This window comes from Tasmannia lanceolata, unplaced genomic scaffold (genome assembly GCF_043159265.1).
Source record: "Tasmannia lanceolata isolate RefF3 unplaced genomic scaffold, GAP_Taslan_0.1 ptg000008l, whole genome shotgun sequence".
Taxonomy (NCBI): Eukaryota; Viridiplantae; Streptophyta; class Magnoliopsida; order Canellales; family Winteraceae; genus Tasmannia; species Tasmannia lanceolata.
The window spans coordinates 22,153,148-22,170,868 of NW_027518685.1; the positions used below are offsets into that span (position 1 = coordinate 22,153,148).

At 40.1% G+C, this 17,721-nt stretch overlaps 1 protein-coding gene and 1 pseudogene across 2 annotated transcripts; one reads left to right on the plus strand and one right to left on the minus strand.

The window, feature by feature from the left end:
• Positions 1-4,577: 4,577 nt before the first annotated feature.
• LOC143884814 (uncharacterized) lies at positions 4,578-15,428 on the plus strand. 2 transcript variants are annotated; one of them, XM_077388619.1, is made up of 5 exons: positions 4,578-4,844; positions 9,821-10,064; positions 10,147-10,251; positions 13,863-14,599; positions 15,137-15,428. In XM_077388619.1, exons 2-5 carry the CDS (start codon positions 9,875-9,877, stop codon positions 15,140-15,142), a joined length of 1,038 nt encoding a protein of 345 aa, XP_077244734.1. In that variant the 5' UTR covers positions 4,578-4,844; positions 9,821-9,874; the 3' UTR covers positions 15,143-15,428. The 2 variants fall into 2 exon arrangements, with proteins under 2 accessions (XP_077244734.1, XP_077244733.1); XM_077388618.1 differs by lacking the exon at positions 15,137-15,428 and having other exon boundaries at positions 4,579-4,844; positions 13,863-14,772.
• Positions 15,429-15,615: 187 nt separating this feature from the next.
• On the minus strand, positions 15,616-17,262 carry LOC143882815 (pentatricopeptide repeat-containing protein At5g66520 pseudogene; annotated as a pseudogene).
• Positions 17,263-17,721: the final 459 nt, after the last annotated feature.

The window sequence follows — 17,721 nt, forward strand, 5'->3', positions numbered from 1 at the left end:
TATAACGCGAACAGTGGGGAACTTTAACGCTTTTTGATGGGTCAAATCACATTAAAAGGGGGGCGAATGCGTAATGAGAGGGGGTGAAAATATCATCGCCCCAATCCTAAACACTGTCTATCAGAATCAGATTATCAAATATAATCAAGGTTGGGCCAATGGGAACTGGCCAGACTTGGGTTCAATGATCTGATCAATGGACTCAATTACAAGATTACGTCTGTGTGGCAACTCAAGGGGCCCAAAAACTGATCCTTAAAGCCTCAAAACTAGCTTCTGTTTTAGAATTTTTCATATGAGATCAACTACAAAGATGATTTGACAACGAAAACGACCATGATCGAAAGCAAATGTGGCATCTGCGCTTGGTGATTGGGGTTGTTGACCTCAAGGTCCTATCATAGGCTGATCCAGTGTATCCATGTCTGATGCCAAATGGAGATCCCATTACTTAAGGACATCTTTTTCATCATGATTTACCAGGGGTCTAGAATCATCCGATGAGAACAGGATCAAGGATAGGATGGACTTCTGATTGACTTCTGATGGCTTTCTTCCTTTAGAAGAATTACAATAGCATTTTACAGTTGGTTAAATAATAAAAGACAAGTGAGTTCAGCCTATTCTCAAAACATGGTTGTGCAAACATCAATAGCCAAATTGTTTGAATTTTTTGTTACTTAAATTCAAAAAGATGCAAATACTGGCTAACACTTCCCCTAAACTTAAAAACTTTTCACGTGTCCCATTAAATAGGGTTTGCCATTCTTCATTCTTTTTCTTCAACTTCTTCGTTTTTCTACTTCTCTTCTGTTTCTTCTTTGCCATTATTCTTCTGATGGGCCAAGCATCTCCTCCCAAATTCATGCATAGGGTGTGACTCACCATTTTACACCTCATATTTTTAATGGGTTGGTGCCCCCAACATTTCCACCCGACCCCATGAATAGGGTAGAGCCCACCATTTTACACACATCCATAGCATGATCAGGAATGCTAATGTGTAAGCAGCCTCAACACTCGGCCAACCTATACTTGCCCATCAAAAATAATAAAAGGAATGCTAGTGTGATATACTTTTACAGTTTTACACACACACACACATATATATATATATATATAGAGAGAGAGAGAGAGAGAAAAGTGTAGCTACACCGACGCCTTAGAATACAGTGGATCCCACATTGTTTCGGTGTTGTAAACCATTCATTTGATGGGCACTCACATAGATAAGGTGTGCCCAAAAAATCAGCTCCATTGGATGATCCCAACCGTTCAAACTGTGGAGGCAAAAATGGACGTTTTCTCTACACATATGTGTAGGAACCGTTTTCTCATATATATATATATATATATATATATATATATATATATATATATATATATATATATATATATATATATATTTAGAGAGAGAGAGAGAGAGAGAGAGAGAGATTATATGATGCCCGACCGTGAAATTGTAAAGGGCGAAAGGAGACAAAACCTGATGCCTTGGTTTTTGAACCAAGGAAAAGTAAAACACGGGGCTTTCTCTTGGAGAGAGACAAAACCTCTCTTTGCCCTTTATTTCACAGTCGGACATCATATAATTTCTCATATAGGACAAAACGATATGGGTTATGGCCCACTTTCTCTAATTCTCCATCTATCTCAAGTCGCAACCATTAATTCCATGGAAATACTGACCACAATTTTTATATCAAATAGAAACTAAAAATTTCCTTGGCACACAGATTACGGCATCAATGAAAAGGAGAAGCAATACCGACCAAACAACAGAGATAAAAGATGGAGAGGAGTGGCCCCTCTATTTTGGAATAACATTTGCACGCACTAAGTAGGGTTATAGCATATAAAAAACTCACTAAAAGGCAATATAGTTACCAGTGTTTATCTCTCTGCCGCACACATAGAACTATACAAGTATTAAAATAACAAAGTGGAGCCCATATTATTCAATGATCCCTATCATATTCATTTGTCGAGCTGTAACTTAAATAGGCCGTAGCCTAAAATTCATCTCCACACGATGATCTTAATCCCGGAATGGCATATTATTGAAACCTCTACATACCTTTATTTTTTAAAAACTACTTTAAGCAAAACAGTAGATCCGCACCGACACGAGCAGGGTGTCTTTCACTCTCAATTACGCCTGCCTAACCGTTTTGCTTAGTTTTTAATTTTTTTTTTAGCTTTATTCGCTGTGGGACACATGTTTTCTTGTGGCATGAAAAATCCAGGGTGGCCACTGTCTCGTGCTGTAGAAGTAAGTGCCAAGGTCATTTTAGTCAATTAGAAAGGAAAAAAACGCTGCGGAATGTTTATATGAATGACGATAAAATTCAAGATCAATTTTTTTTGGGAAATGTTATCAGCACAACCATGTTTTTATAATTGTACAAATGCAGAATGTCTTTTCTGTTTTTTTAATTGGCTTGTTAGAGCTTTTTTTGAGAACGGTAATGACCTATGACAGCTCGGAAGAAGAAGAAAAAGAAGAAGTTGGTGGAAGTGGAAGCTTAAGCTTTAGAGTAAGTGTTATCGAATCATTTTTACTTCAAGACACTCTCTTATGTATGGTATCACTTTTGGGTTGGCCTTCCATAGGATTTTACAGGCAACTAATTCAACCAAGAGTAGGATTTTACAGGCCCTGACGGAGTGAAAGAAATGCTAACAATACTGCTCTGGTACGAGGAGGTCTCATCCTTGGTCTGAATCTTTGTATATTCAGAGGCCTTGCACACTTGCCGGGTCTACCTAGCAAGCGTGCGGCGCCTGCCACGTGCCCCGAGGGTTTAAAGATAGGGAAAAATACAGTTACGCCCAAGGGTGGAGGCACATATATCATGAGGGGGGCTATGGCCCCTAATGACTTGCAAAATCCCTTTTAGCTTCATGGCATGTACATGCTTGCCTTGTTAGTTTAATGGCCATGGCCCCCCCAAATCACCAATGGAGGCTAGTGTAAATTAGTCCGGCTCCTCTAAGTGTAAATTCCTGACTTCGCGCCTGGTTACACCCCCTCAACTTTCTCACATTTTCAACTATAACCTTCACATTTAAAAGTCACCAACTACACCCACTGCTGAGGTTTCAATTTATATATAAGGTAGACCCCCTCTTTTGAAACACTATCAATGCTAGTGAAGACTCCATACCCCCTTCCAAACGCCATATCCGAATCTAAACACTACCAAAAACACAGTGGGCCCATATTGTTTGGATGATCCAAAGCTTTCATTTGATGGGCCCCGGCATAGATAGGGTGTGCCCAAAAAAACAGCTCCATAGGATCATCCTAACCCTTCGATCTGTGGACGAACTGTCACTTGAGGGGATCTACCTTGTACAAATTGAAATCTCAAGGGGATGTAGTTGGTGACTTTTAAAAGCGGGGTTATAATTGAAAATGTCAGAAAGTTGAGGGGGTGTATCTGTATTTTTCCCTAGGGGATAAGATATGTTTGTGCAAATATCAAAACATGGTTGTGGTGATGACACTTCCCCCTTTCGTTTTTTTATGGGTGACCTTTTCAAATATTCATGTACCTACCCATTTCACGACATATATTAGGGGGGTATTTGTGTCATCTTAAGAAACTCACCGAAAAAGAGAAAAAGGTAAAAGAAAAAGAGAATTAAAACGAAAATAAAAGAAGGAAAGGCTGAAACTAAGATCCTATACAACAATCAACCTTTAGTTTTATCCTTTTCATTGCATGTTAATATCTACTACTTTCATTGCATGTTGTTTTATTTTCTCTGATGTATGTGGGAGCTTGTTCCCCTTTTGCTGGCTTTCGAGCCCCCCTAATCTCTGTACACTTTCTTTATTCTTAATGATATCCGGAGCCCCCTTAATCTATGTACATTTTCTTTATTTTTAATGATATCTGGTAGGGGTCTTGCCTAACCCCAGCTTAAAAAAATATACTACTTTCGAGTAAAATTCCAATGAATTCCAACAATTCCATTTTAGTGATTTTAGTGATGTATATCTATGAAAAGTACCTAGAAAATTAAATTTTGTGGTGGCTAAGCTTGAAAGATATCCAAATATAGACATATAAATAAAAAAGGGAGTGTCTAATCAAATACAAATACAGAAAAGACAATTTGCAGCTCCTCTTTTTCAGGAACTTGAATAAGACAAATTCAGCTTTGAGGTGACTTCTCTCTATTGAAAAAGAGGCAGCATGCTGGCCTTTTGCGAAATATCATTTTCCAAAATATTTAGTTTACAAAATTTTCTATACTCTCTTGGCGAGGTCTTTTATGGGGTGACAGTTGTGAGGCTTTGATGATGACGTGGCACCGGCGCAGATTCAGCCGCGAAAATACAAGCGAGAACCGGTTTTCTCCAAAAAAAAAAAAAAGGTTTTATTTTGTCTCGACACGTGGAAAAAAGACAAAAAGAGAGGGAGCTCAATCGCCGAGTTAAAATTTGGTTGTATCACAATGACCAAAACACCCCAATTAGAAGGGTAAATTTTCAACGTAGGGACTAGCGACCTCCATCGTCGGTCGGAAAGCCTTGTCATTGTTTGTCTTGTGCAGCGGCCAATGAGAAGTTTAGTTGAGATGCCATTTTTTGAAAATTTAACACTTAAGTAAGGGTATTTCGGTCATTGAAAAATTATCGTTGTTTTTATTTCCAGAACGGAGCCCTGTTTTAGAAGTGTTTTAAAAAAGGCATTTGTTTTAGAAGTGTCTATACTTTTTGTACGGTAGAGAATAGAGAGGACGAGGGAGGTTTCTCCCAGCTTCATTTGATGATTTTTGCGGAGATATATGAAGGTCGATCAAAACCCTAGAGCAGAATTTGATTGAATGAGGTCTGTTTTCTTCTCCTGTATTTTTTTACATTTTTTTTCCCGGCATGATTTGGCTCTGTGTTTACTTTAATCGAGACCCATTTCTGTTGAATTTTGCTATTTAAGGGGATTTCTATGTTCCATGCTTTTGATTTGCTGTTTTAGGGTTTGGGTTTTTATGGCTTATTTCTATTTTAGGTGCTCTTGTGAAGTGTCTGTTGTAGGCGCTTTTTATGTAGAAAAATGCGTGTGGTTAGCTAGAAATGAGTGATTTAAAGAATGATTAGGGCTTATAGATGCTCTTAGGGTGATGGGGCATTCGAATAAGGGATTGTGAAAGGTGGAAGGTTGTTGTATGATTTTGTTTAAGCATTCAAAATATGGATTAAGATCAGCTTGTTTTTCGGGGTTTTTGTGAACCTAGTGATGGAAAATGGGTTATGGTGTAGAGATATAAATTGATTGATTCATACAATTCGTTGGAACCTCACTCGTGATACCTAAATTGATTGCCGGGAAAGGGAGCGCTATAGTGTGGAGGGCATCAAGTTGGACATATGTTAATGGCAATGGAAAATGGTGAAGATCAAGGATTATTGTGAAGGATTTAAATGAGCAAGGCAGTGAAGGGGGGATGCTAATGCTATGGAGCATGAGAAGTGCCGAGAGATGTCGGGGTGAGATGGAGAGTTTGGGAAGTGGTGTGAGATGTATTAAGAAGGGTGTTGTTAAACCGTTAAAAGTGAGAGACACTAAGGCTATGGATTTTGAGAAGTGTTGAGGTGATGATTTGGAGAGAAACACTTGAACTATATAGTGTAAGAAGTGTCAAGGCAAGCTTTGTTGGGGTTCCACGCAAAATCAAATAAAGCAAATAGTCCCACATCGGATAAGTGACGTGGATGGGGATGGGTAATAAGGGAATGGGCACCCTCTCTCTAACGCTAGGTTTTAGGGGTGAGTTCTACCTGGTTAAAGTCCCAACAAAGCTGTCATGGTTGGGTGTTTAGGCTGGTAGGATCAAGTAGTGATGAGGTGAGGAATCAGAACGAGTCACCTAGGATATAGAGCGTGAGAGTTGTTACGTGAGCTATTTAAGAGGACGAGAGAGAGATGTTGAGGCTCTCAGCTCTCCAACCTAAGCCATAATCTTCTGTAGACTACTAATTATGAGAGACTCGAAAAGCTTCGGTTGTCTAAGGACCAGGCTTCCTCTGCCTTTCGCCTCCTCTCATCTGTTATTCTCTACACCTCATCTAGCCATCTTAACATCCATTTTTGGTCATAGGTGGGTGATGCTAATGGACATGAATTTTGACAACTGTCATATCTCAGTTGCACTTGCTACTGTAGTTGTCACGGAAGGTACCCAATTCCATATCCATATCTGTATGTGGGCATCATAGCATGTGAGTCATGCACAAGGCTGATCCAACTTGTCACAAACACTGTATTGATCCATACCCACGATTGAGAAGCTAGTTTTGAGGTGAATCATATTGTTTTTTGCAGGGCCTCGATGTACAAAGTATGTTCTTGAACTTTGTTCTATATTTGCGATGTAAGTTAAGTTCTTGAAGCAAGCATCATTATGAAACTCACACAACACATGTTGTCACGCCATACCTACCCTCCTATTAACCTCCCTAACCGACATCTATGCAAAGAAGGCTTTACTACTGTTGACACATAAGCCTAAACCAATCTCAATGCATGCCTCATTCTTTCCATAGTTCTTGCATAATCTCTATGTGTCACACTTTGCTACCATCGGCTAGTGTTTTAACTATGGCATTGTGATGAGGATTGTCTAGGTTCAAAGCTTTGTCTTCATGACTTGATGCATTGTGCGGTATTTCAAGTCATAATATTGAGGACACGGTTTGTCACGAACACTTGGTTCGGAGCATCTTGTTGTTTGTTCAAGGGTGTATCTTCATTGTTTGTTTCTTATTTTGTGTTTTGTTTTTCTGGGTCATATCAACTATTGCTTTTGTTTGATATAGTTCTTTCGTCAGTATATTTCATGCATTATAAAAAAAATGTATGTGCATCTCTCTCTCTCTCTCTCTCTCTCTCTCTCTCTCTCTCTCTCTCGTATATATATATATATATATATATATATATATATATATATATATATATATATAATTGATTGCCTTAGCCGCTTGAGGACTGCCTAGTTGAATTTATGATTTTGACTGAGGCACATCAACATGTTGCTATTGATCTTGCCGCATTAATGCCTTAGGAATTTGAGTTGCTATACTATAGGTCATTTGAATGCTTGAATAAGATTTGGTGCCTCATTGTGGTGTTTTACGTGGATTCATTCAAAGCCATGTGAGGATGTTGGACTTGGTCTTGATGCCAGAATGCCTTTTAGCATTTTTTGAGTTGCCACATTGATGCATGTGCTCGGCTTGGTCTAGATGTGTCAGTGCCTTGAGCATTTTTTATGTTTGCCACATGCCAACTTCAGTCATCAACTAAAGGCTTTGTATCAAGTATATCATTGGACAAAATGTAAAACATGTTAAATGCCATGAGTGGAAACATGCAAATATTTTCAAACAGATAAAATAATGGATATTGATAGTTTAATGGAAAACATGCATTTTCTACGAGGATGGAACTAGGGCATTCTTGGAGGTCTAGCTTGTAGGAGTTCCAATGCTAGGTACAACTGACTTAATTCAATTGATCTGGGCATTCTTGGAGATCGAGCTTGTAGAAGTTCCAATACTGAATACAACTGACTTAATTCAATTGCCAAAACCCACCCTTAGTACAAGCTTCATTGTTTAGCTGGGTGGGAGTTACGCAAAATTCTCTGTTGGATGAGGATTTGAAATCCACTAAAAAATAACCGCGAATCTTAACACTTTGAACCATAGTTGCTAGAATGGGAAGCAAATGCGAGAAGTGATGCCAGAAGTGGAAGTGGGAAACAAGGGGTTTAAAAAAGAGAAAATACGGGAAGTGAAAAACTCCAAGGAAGCAATGCGGAAAGTAAAGAGAAAAAATGCTGGAACTGGAAGTGAATGAGAAATGCATAGGAAGAGATAGGGTTATAGTAATTTAGGGAGGAAGGATCATTGTAGGTTAGGGTTACAAGTAGTTATAGACTTAACATATTATAATTACAAGTTTTAGGGATTTATAGTTCTACAAGCTTTAATTTTTATTCATTTTGTTATTTTTGAAGACAAATCACGTAAGTGTTATTTGGAACTCAAAATGAGTTTTTAAGTTTTACATACAATTCTTTGGCATTACCATCGGGAAAACACTCTTTTAGGAAAAAAATAATCATGTAAATAGGAAGTGTGATGGAAGTGTGCTTCCGCTAAATTTGGGAAGCGAGAAGAGTTTAGCTTCCTTGGAAGGGAGCTTTCGACTTAAGTAGGGAGCTTCCTGTAACTATGCTTTGAACAATACATAAGAATAGAATAGCAAGGATCTTTCTCAGTTTGTGGGGTGGGCCCCCCTTTGGCAATAGTTGTAAAACCATTTGGATTTTCCTTCCATTTGTGACGATTTGGCACATTTGGAAGGAAAGGAACAATAGTATTTTTAATGATCATCATTCTCCTACAGGGAAACTTCTAGTGGCAATAACGACTGATATAATTCATTGGGCGCAAAGAAGCGAAGCAATGCCACTTCTTCCTATCATTAGAAATTGGAGGATAATCATTTGGGAAAGATCATCACATCTCCCTCAACCCGAAACGGCAAAACGAGGTTGCTTGCTCTCAGTCTAAGCCTCCTTATCAGAACAGAACGTTCCTTCCGCAACGCAAGGCCGATATGTTTCGTAGTAGCCAAGGATTAGTTCTATCCACTAGGTTCTTCAATTTGTTCGGAAAAGAAACGATTAACAAGAAAAGATCTTTGATTAAGATTAAAAGGAACAATCTCAAATAGACCAAGATCCAATTTCTGATCATTCCTTGGTGAACATGATCTGCCATAATCTCTCACCCGAGAAGCCCTTGATGAACCGCCTATAGTATTATATATAATACTATAGAAATCCATGTTTTTAAAGTATGATTAATCTGAGGAAGAATCGTAGTTCGGTGGAAACCACCTCCTATTGATTGTATAGAGTTAAATTTTGATGGATGTTGAAGGGGCAAACCAAGCTGTGCAAGCATAGGAGTGGTTTTCCGCCACTTGAGTGAAGCGGAGAAAAAGTGCTACTTTTCGGAGTTAGAATCTTTGCATCGGCTATGCAAGGACCACTATTAGTAGAAGGGGATTCTACCAATGTAATCTCATGGGCATTAAGGAGATTGGGTAGGGAAAGCAGTGGTGATAATCTTGGAGATTCTTGATTTATGTCAAAAGATATCTTTCTCCATCTCTTCGGCATCAACCAAGATTCACATATGTTATGGTAGACTCATTAGTTATGGAAGGAGTGGGTAGGGATCAACTTGTTATTGGCAATGAATACCTTACAGTTGCTTGCTGCTTCTCAGTGAGCAATTAGTTTTTTAGTTGATGTATTTGGAAAGCTGGTCCCCTTCGATTTTGATTTATTTTTCTTCTTTTCTGGAATAAAATCTTTTATGTCTATTGTTCAAAAAAAAAAAAAATCGAATAAGAAGGAAATACCTTAGCTGGATGTGAGTTTTCATTCTTGATACTCCCCATCCATTTCCCATGTCTTAATAAGCATGCGCCTCATTTCCTTGCAAATTCCCTTCAAAATAAGTAAGATATCTAAGAAGGAATAAGTTGGTCAGAGAATGGTACTCTTCGTTCTTAATAGAGAAGAAAATGAAGAATGAAACAAACAGTACCATTTTCAGGAAGTGTTCCTTGTTAGAGTCCCAGAAGATATCTTTGCTTTAGCTTGTTGGTATTTTTCCTTTATTATAGGTATATTTTAGTGGAAGCTAGAACATTTGGCTTACTTTAGACCTGGGAATCTGTAGTTCTTTATTTTAATCAAATGTTTTATTGGTTTATTATTCTTGTTGTAGGTCGTATTTGGTAGCTTTGAAGAGTTCTGTTCTCACGTCTCCCTCAATCATAAAATGAAATCGAGTACAGATAGGACCATATCAAGAACTCAAAAGCCAAAACATATTCAAGGGGAGGGGCCGAATTGGGTCCTTATTGCAGCAGGTGGGGCCTTGTTGAGCACACTATCAATTAGGCTTGGATGCAAACTGAAGCAGGCTCTGGAGACAAAGCGGCCGGCAAATGCTAGTAGTGCCTTGAAAGGTCTAGTGGTTCATAAGTATTTAGTCATATTTTCTATTATGAAATTACATTCTCATCACTTTTAAAGTTGTCACCAATTCAGGAAATGGAATTTCTGCTTCCAAAAGGCGGTCAGGCGGTTGTCCATTGCATTCAAATGTATATTGTTTTACCCAAGATGAAGATGGCTGTTACCATTGTCTCTCAGGTAGAGTACTTAACTCTACATTTTCACGACGGTGAATTCGTTTGGACTTCAAAGAACAACTTCAGCTGTCCTAGGATCTTAGCAGAACATGGGTCAAGCATGAATCACCCCTTTTAATTGCTATACATTACTGATTATAGATCACCAACCAATGCACGGGGACTAGTAATATGATTCTTTTTCCTCCTTAGCATTATTAAATTCAGTCTGCTTGCAGTTCTGTTTCGAAGGATCCAGACAAAATAATTGCAGTAGTCATACATAAAAATGTAGATGCACTATGTATACGAGCGCATAAAATCCAAAAAAATTATACAGATCAACTTGTCCAATCAATTGCATATAAAAACATCACTAATTAGAAAAAATGCATAATACAAATAGGAGGTGAATAGCCGAGCTCAGTCGCGAGAGCTTGTAAGTTGTAACCCATGCGGGGCTTTAGGGTGGTGTGGACGGTTAACCCTGGCTCTGCTGGGTCGGGTTCAGGGTGCAATTTCTGGCTCGCCCGGTCCAAGTTGGGCAGTTGAGTCATGTGACTCGGGCTAAGGCTTGATGAGCCACGTGTCTCGTAGTGGAGGGCAATGTGCCAGGCTGGCTTCACAGAGCACCGAAAACCTCCTGCTCTCAACGGTGGAAGGACAAAGAGTTGGTGCGCCTTGGTCCCAACATGCCTTCAGAGTTGAACTCAATCGAACCCACCGCCTTTTAAAAACCGTTTAAAAAAAAAGGTGAATATCAAGTTTATATCTGCACTTCGCTTGACTGTCAGAAAGATTTATAATCCATCTAGAAATTAAAAGAGTGAAGGTATTTCAATTTAAATTGTTAACTTAAATGGATAATAACTTCAGCTACTTATTAATTGACAAGGGCTGAAGACGCAGTTATTTTATCTTTTTCCTTTCTTTTTTTTTTAGTGGTTGCACTGAAGACACTGTCTGCAACATCTTTCACAGGCTTAAAAAAGCCGACAGTGAAGCCTAGCACGTATTTGTTAAAAAGAAAATGGCAATATTCATTCTATATATGTATAGATATCCTAGGAAGCACGGGTACTCTCCCGGGGCTCCCGCACCCGAACCTGACACGTATGGGGTGCGGGTACGTCCGGGCACGCCCCGGGTACGTCTGGGGTACGTACCCCATTTTTTTTTTTTAAAAAAAAACTAGTTTTGGTGGTTGGGTGCTTGTCGGGTGCCGCCACGCGTACCCGTGTCCATTTACTTAAGATTTACATGTAAATAACGGAATACCCTCCTTTTGGATTTATTAAAAATAGTTTCAACACCCAAATCTAAAAGGAAAAAAAGTCAACTCTAAAGTTCTAGTACAAAATTCAAAGAAAAAGGGTCTCTTCAAAATTTTAACTTTCTTAACTTCCAAATGGTGGGGTATTTTTCAAATTTTAAAAATTCATAAAATCTATTTTGTCCAAACATTATTAAATCCCAAAGTCTGGTAAAAAAAATCTCATAATTTAGTCTCTAAAAATTATTCATCTTGTCAGGCACTGGTCAACACACTGGTGACAGACTTTTTTTTCTAATGAATGATGTATTGATTCCTCATGTTATGAAATATGGAACTTAATCACTTATGAAATGAAGAGTAATATTAGAATTTTCCATTTTGGTGATGTTATTGTTATTTGATTGCTCTACAATTATTATTTTTTAATTTTTATAAATATATAATAAAATATTAAAATATATTATTATATTCGGCGTACCCGAACGTACCCGCACCCGGTTTTTTTGGCAAATCACGTACCCGTGTCGTGTCGTACCCGCACCCCGTACCCGTACCCGTGCTTCACTGTTAATGTCAAAAATCCCTATCGGAAGATCCCAAATCCCCAATTCCATGTACGAGAAAAACCCTGAAGCCTAGTTTCCTCCCATTGGAACACAATCTTCACCAATTTGCACCGCAAACCATTCCCACTAACTTCTTGAAACCCCAACTCTTTTTCTTTGCCTATTTCAGACCATAACTGTCCCTCGCACTTCATTTGAAACTCTACGCTTAAGTCAACTTGCCTACTTATGGGTTACTGTGTGATCCGTGGTGTTTATAGTGTTCCAGTCCTTAGTGCTAGATCGAAGAGGATGCCTTAAATTCAATATAAGTACTGCTGAGCATCTATATGGAGTATGGACTGTTGTCTGTATTGGACACTGCTGCTGTTTTTTCGTGGACTGTTGTGCCTTAAAAAAGGGCGTTTCTTGCTCACCTTATCGATATGTTGCGCCCATGTATGGACTGCTGTACTTATGTGGATTTGTTTAGCCTTGCTTGGGCGGTTGACCAAATGTAACTACTGTGCATTGTGCGGACTGTTGCGCATCACTTACTAGTTGGGAACTGAAGTCTCTACTTTCATGTGGTTGCTGCACTATTTGACCTGTTGTTCCTTAGTGGATTGATTTGCACTTGTGTGGACTATTGCAAATCCTGACGACTTTTGTGCACTTTTGTGCTTGCTTGTCGTGGGCAGCCTGTTCCTTGGGGCTGTTTGGAGACACGGATTTTAGAATCTTGGATTTACTCAAAATCCTGGATGGGAGACAAGAGAAGAAGGAGACCGTCCGTTTCGCTTCTCTTTAGAATCTTGGATTTTAAGTAAGAAATCCAGGTTTTAGAAATCTCTCCCCCATGCTGAGATTTCTAAAACCTGGAAACATGGGATGGTCTCCTACTCTCTTGCTGATGGAAAGAAGGGCGAGAAATCAGATAACTACGGCTGTCTCCTTCTTCTCTCGTCTCCCATCTATGATTGAGGAAATCCAAGATTCTAAAATCCGTGTATCCAAATGGCCCCCTTGTGTTGTAGGCTGCTGTTCTTTGTGCCTATCATTCTACTCGGTGGCTGGTTTGTTAGAGGATTAAGCTTATTGAAGTAGATTGCCACTTCATTCGTGGAAAGGTATTTAGGGAATCACTTGCACACAAAAATCAACTAGCCAATGTATTTAGGAAATCACTTGCACAAAACCAATTTGGAAGTATTTGTTCTAAGCTGAGCATGGATGAAATTTATGCACAAGCATGAAGAGGAGTGGTGAGGGTTAAAGTTAAATTTATATTTTATTTCAGCGTAATTTTTTTAAGAAGTAGAGTATTAGTTCTATGTTAATTAGATAGGGTCCATCTTGGATGGCTTTAGTGGTATGTATTGTAATGAGTGATGAGTTTATAAAAGCAAAAATTCATGAGGTTAGGGATTCAGACTCACAAAAATACTTATCTCTCCTCTCTCCATCTGTCACTTCTCTTAACATGGAGAAGATGATGATTACGATGGTGGTAGGTGCGAATACCTCCAAAAATGCAGATGGGTGGGAAGTGGCTAGACTCTGCCGATTATCTTGTGAAGGGCCATTTTAAATCAGTTAAATACCTTGGATAGGTTTACAAGCTAAAACCAGGATTTTACAACTCTGAAAATGTACAATCCAGGTTTTAGCTTATAAAACCCAGTATTCTACAATCCTGGATTATAAAATGCTTGTACCCAAATGGCCAGTTACTATGGTAATCTGCTTTTTCAGTTCTACTGATACCTGTGCGATTGTAAACTGATTCAAAATCTGTTATTCTTGGAACAGGGATTTCAGAAGGCACAGTGGAGATTAAGCGGCCATCCGCAAGCCCAATGTCAAAAAGAACTGATCCAGTACTTCCTTTAGTGACGATTCCACCGCCAGAATCTAACAAAGAAAATGGTATCATATGGGCATCATCGCCTGAGCGCCTTGAGCTCTCTCGGAGGCCATTCCATCCCTCAAACAGCTCGGACTCTCCATGTGTGTCTGAATCTGGCTCCGACATCTTCAGCAAACGGGAGGTGATACACAAACTGCGACAGCAGCTGAAAAGAAGGGATGAAATGATCTTAGAAATGCAGGCTCAGATTACAGACCTACAGGATTCGCTGAAAGCTCAACTAGCACAATCGTCCCATTTGCAGTCAGAGGTTGATTCTGCTAATCGGGACCTGTTTGAATCAGAGAGAGAGATTCAAAGGCTGAGGAAAGCCATTGCTGATCACTGCATGGGGGAGACTGTGTCTCTAGAAAAGCCCTCAGTTGCCAGAAACCGGCAGGTGGAAGGTAGAAATGGACGCATCAATGGGTTTTTTGAAGTGGGGAGCGACTCCGAGTTGCAGTTTTTGAGTGCGGGGAAGGGGAGAGGAGATTCAGAGAGGATTGAGCTGTTGAAGAGGGAAGTGGGGGAATTGAAGGAAGTGATTGAAGGGAAGGAGTTTCTGTTGCAAAGCTACAAAGAACAGCAGATAGAGCTCTGCTCCACGGTCCAGCAGTTGCAGCTTAGATTGGCATCTCAGGTACCAAATATATTGTAGATTGTTGTTGAAATGTGTATTCTTTTTCTGGGTTTTGAAGTACGGAAGTTATGGAAGTTTTCATTGTGTTTGTGTTTGTGTTTGTGTTTGTGTTTGAGAGAGATAGGGAGATTGTATTATAAATCTTTTTGAATGAAGAGCAAAGCTTCAAGAAATGAGTTTATTAAATAATATAAGTACAATTGGAGGATCTGAAACGTCGTTTGGTGGGCCCAACATGAATTTGCCATGGTGCAGAAATGGCAATGGACTAGAGACCAGGAATCTAAATAGATGAATTTACTCCCGTTTAACATGTATCTTAGTCCAACCAGTTTGTCACTTTGATAACCTGTCATTGAGGCAAGCAAACGGGGAATGTACGTAACTATATATGTATGTGCATCTCTGTGTACATTCATATATGTGTCTGTACAATGCATTTACACTTAAAATTTAAGTGTCAATTCAACCCTGGCAAAGTAGGAATTGAGGGCGTGTTCAGAGATAACAATGGCGGCATCCTTCTTTTGTTTTCAGGTCTGATTGGTTTAACAGATTCCACAGAGGCTGAGGTTCGGGTTTTCCACCTTGGCATGCGCATATTTAGGGAACAAATGGAAGCTAAAATAGAGGTGGAAAGCAATTCATCTAATGTTATTAGGCAGCCAATTTCCTAATGCAGTTCACCAAATGTGAGTCCTAAACTGGTTAGGCAGCCAATTTCCTCTCCAAACCGAACTGCTCATGTAGGGGAGTATTCACTTCCAATAAGCAATTTCCTCCCTCATTTCAGTCCATTGTATCTTCTGACTTTATTGGAGTCCAATACAAAAGAATGTAATATCTTTTCTCCATAACAATCTAGCAGGAGTGTTGCCAAACCCCAGTTTACCCACCAATAAAAAAAATTATTGGACCCAAATTTAAATGTAAATTGATTACATATAGATTCATATAAACAGCTCAATTGAGCATTACTCTTAGTATTGCAACCTTAAGAGGTAGCATAACAATGTCTACCAATAGTCCCCGCAAGAACATGAGCCATCCTTGAAATGATGAAACCGATTACGATCCCTCACGATGATCTCACGTCCGAAAATCTTCGATACATACTTGGTCATCGAGTAGCAATCCCTGCACACACGAAGATTCTTCACAATCCTAATGGTGTCATTCTCTTCTGTGTTTATGAGAGCAAAGGTAATCGCTAACTTCTCGCTATGCCTCCGGAGCAACTCCTCCTTCACCTCCTCCTCTATGTCATGATACACAGAACTTGTATCGGGCACATAGCCCTCCGCCTTCAATCTCTCTCCGAGATCATTTAGCACCTCATACATTTTCGCACTCTGGGAGTGCGACTTGTCTACCGCGACAAATTCGTGAACAACATTCTTCAGCTCAACCCAACTGCACCCCGGTACCTTGGCAACCCCCATCCCTTTCATCATCGCTCGAGCCCTACCAGAGTCGTCCCATCTCCTACTGGCGGCATATGTGTTTGATAACAACATGTAATTCCCCGAACTCCGAGGCTCTAATTCAAGTAATCTATTCATTGCGTACTCTCCAAGTGCTACATTCCCATGATTCCTACAGGCGGAGAGCAATGCTCCCCAAACAATGGCATTCGGCTCGACCGCCATTCCATTTATGAGCCTAAGGGCTTCGTCTAGGCGCCCGGCTCTACCCAAGAGGTCTACCATGCAACCATAATGCTTAATGTTAAGCTCAATTCCATAATCCTCCTTCATGCAATTAAAATACTTGTAACCCTCTTCTACCAAGCCACTATGACAACAAGAGCTCAAGACGCCAATGAAGGTAACTTCATTGGGCACAAAACCATCTTCATGCAAGTCTCTAAAGAGCTTCAGTGCTTCAACTCCATGCCCATGAATGGCAAGCCCTGAAATCATTGAATTCCAAGAAACAAGGCTTCTTTCACCCATCCCCTTGAAGACTTTGAGTGCTTCATCAATTTCACCACACTTTGAATACATGTCTATCAATGCATTAGCCAAAGAGACTTTATCCATTCTCAATCCACTTCTACTAGCATGGTCATGGATCCAACGGCCCAATTCCAATGCACCCACGCGGGCGCAAGCCGAGAGGGCACTCAACATTGCGACCTCGTCCGGCCTCACGCCCTCCCTCTGCATTGCCCGGAACACCGACAATGCTCTCTCGGGCATGTCATTGCGCACGTAACCCGTGACCATTGTGGTCCACGAGAACACGTTGCGCTCCAACATGCCCTCAAAGACCCTTAGAGTGCCCTCCATGTCGCCCGACCGTTTGTACGCATCTAGCATGACGGTTGAGGACATGACATTATGATAAGGCATTGCGTCGTATACTAGACGGGCCGCGCCCAATTGGCCACACTTGGCATACATGCCCAATAAAGAGTTCGCCACGTAATTGTCCTCGATGATGTCCACGCCGGACTTTATAATACACGCGTGGACTTGCCGGCCTTGGGAGAGTGCACCCAATGTGGCTGTGGCTTTGAGAATGACTGGGAGCGAGAAATTGGCAGGTGGTGTGCCTTGTTGGAGCATTTTCACATAAAGATGGAGTGCTTGAATGCAAAGGCCGTGGTGGGTATAAGCTTTGATGACTGTGTTCCAGACATATACATTTGGGTCATCCATTTGATAAAGGGTGGGGAGAGCATAGGATAAGAGGCCAAATGAGATGTAAGAATCGATTAGTTTTTTTTATGATTGGGTTGTGGTTTTGGAGGTGGGTTTTGTAGATTTGGGTGTGAATTTGCTTGAGTTGGTGAGGGGATCTGCATTTTTGGAGGAGAATAAGGAAATGGAGGGGCCTGAGATTGTTGTTGGGGGTGTGGGAAGAAAAAGAGGGGAGTGGAAATTGGGGGGAACGTGGTGTGGGGGGAAGTCCTAGCATTGAGTCTGTTCCAAGTGTTTGAGAGTTTTGCAGAGATGGATGGAAGGTTTGCTAAGCCTAGCATTGAATTTGTTCCAAGACATGATGTCAGATGGAGTGCCAAAAGGGCGAGATTGAGAATCTTGAGAAAGTAAAGTGGTCGTGGTGAAGTTTCAAAGCAAATGAATCTATCTCAGAGGGTTTTATGCTGCCTCTGTGTT

What these genes read in the sequence shown, in the direction of transcription:
- LOC143884814 (XM_077388618.1), top strand. Translation starts at nt 9,875, where the DNA reads ATGAAATCGAGTACAGATAGGACCATATCAAGAACTCAAAAGCCAAAA. An exon ending in TGCTAGTAGTGCCTTGAAAG is followed by an intron (nt 10,065 to 10,146) that starts GTCTAGTGGTTC and finishes TCACCAATTCAG; the next exon opens with GAAATGGAATTTCTGCTTCC. An exon ending in CTGTTACCATTGTCTCTCAG is followed by an intron (nt 10,252 to 13,862) that starts GTAGAGTACTTA and finishes TTCTTGGAACAG; the next exon opens with GGATTTCAGAAGGCACAGTG.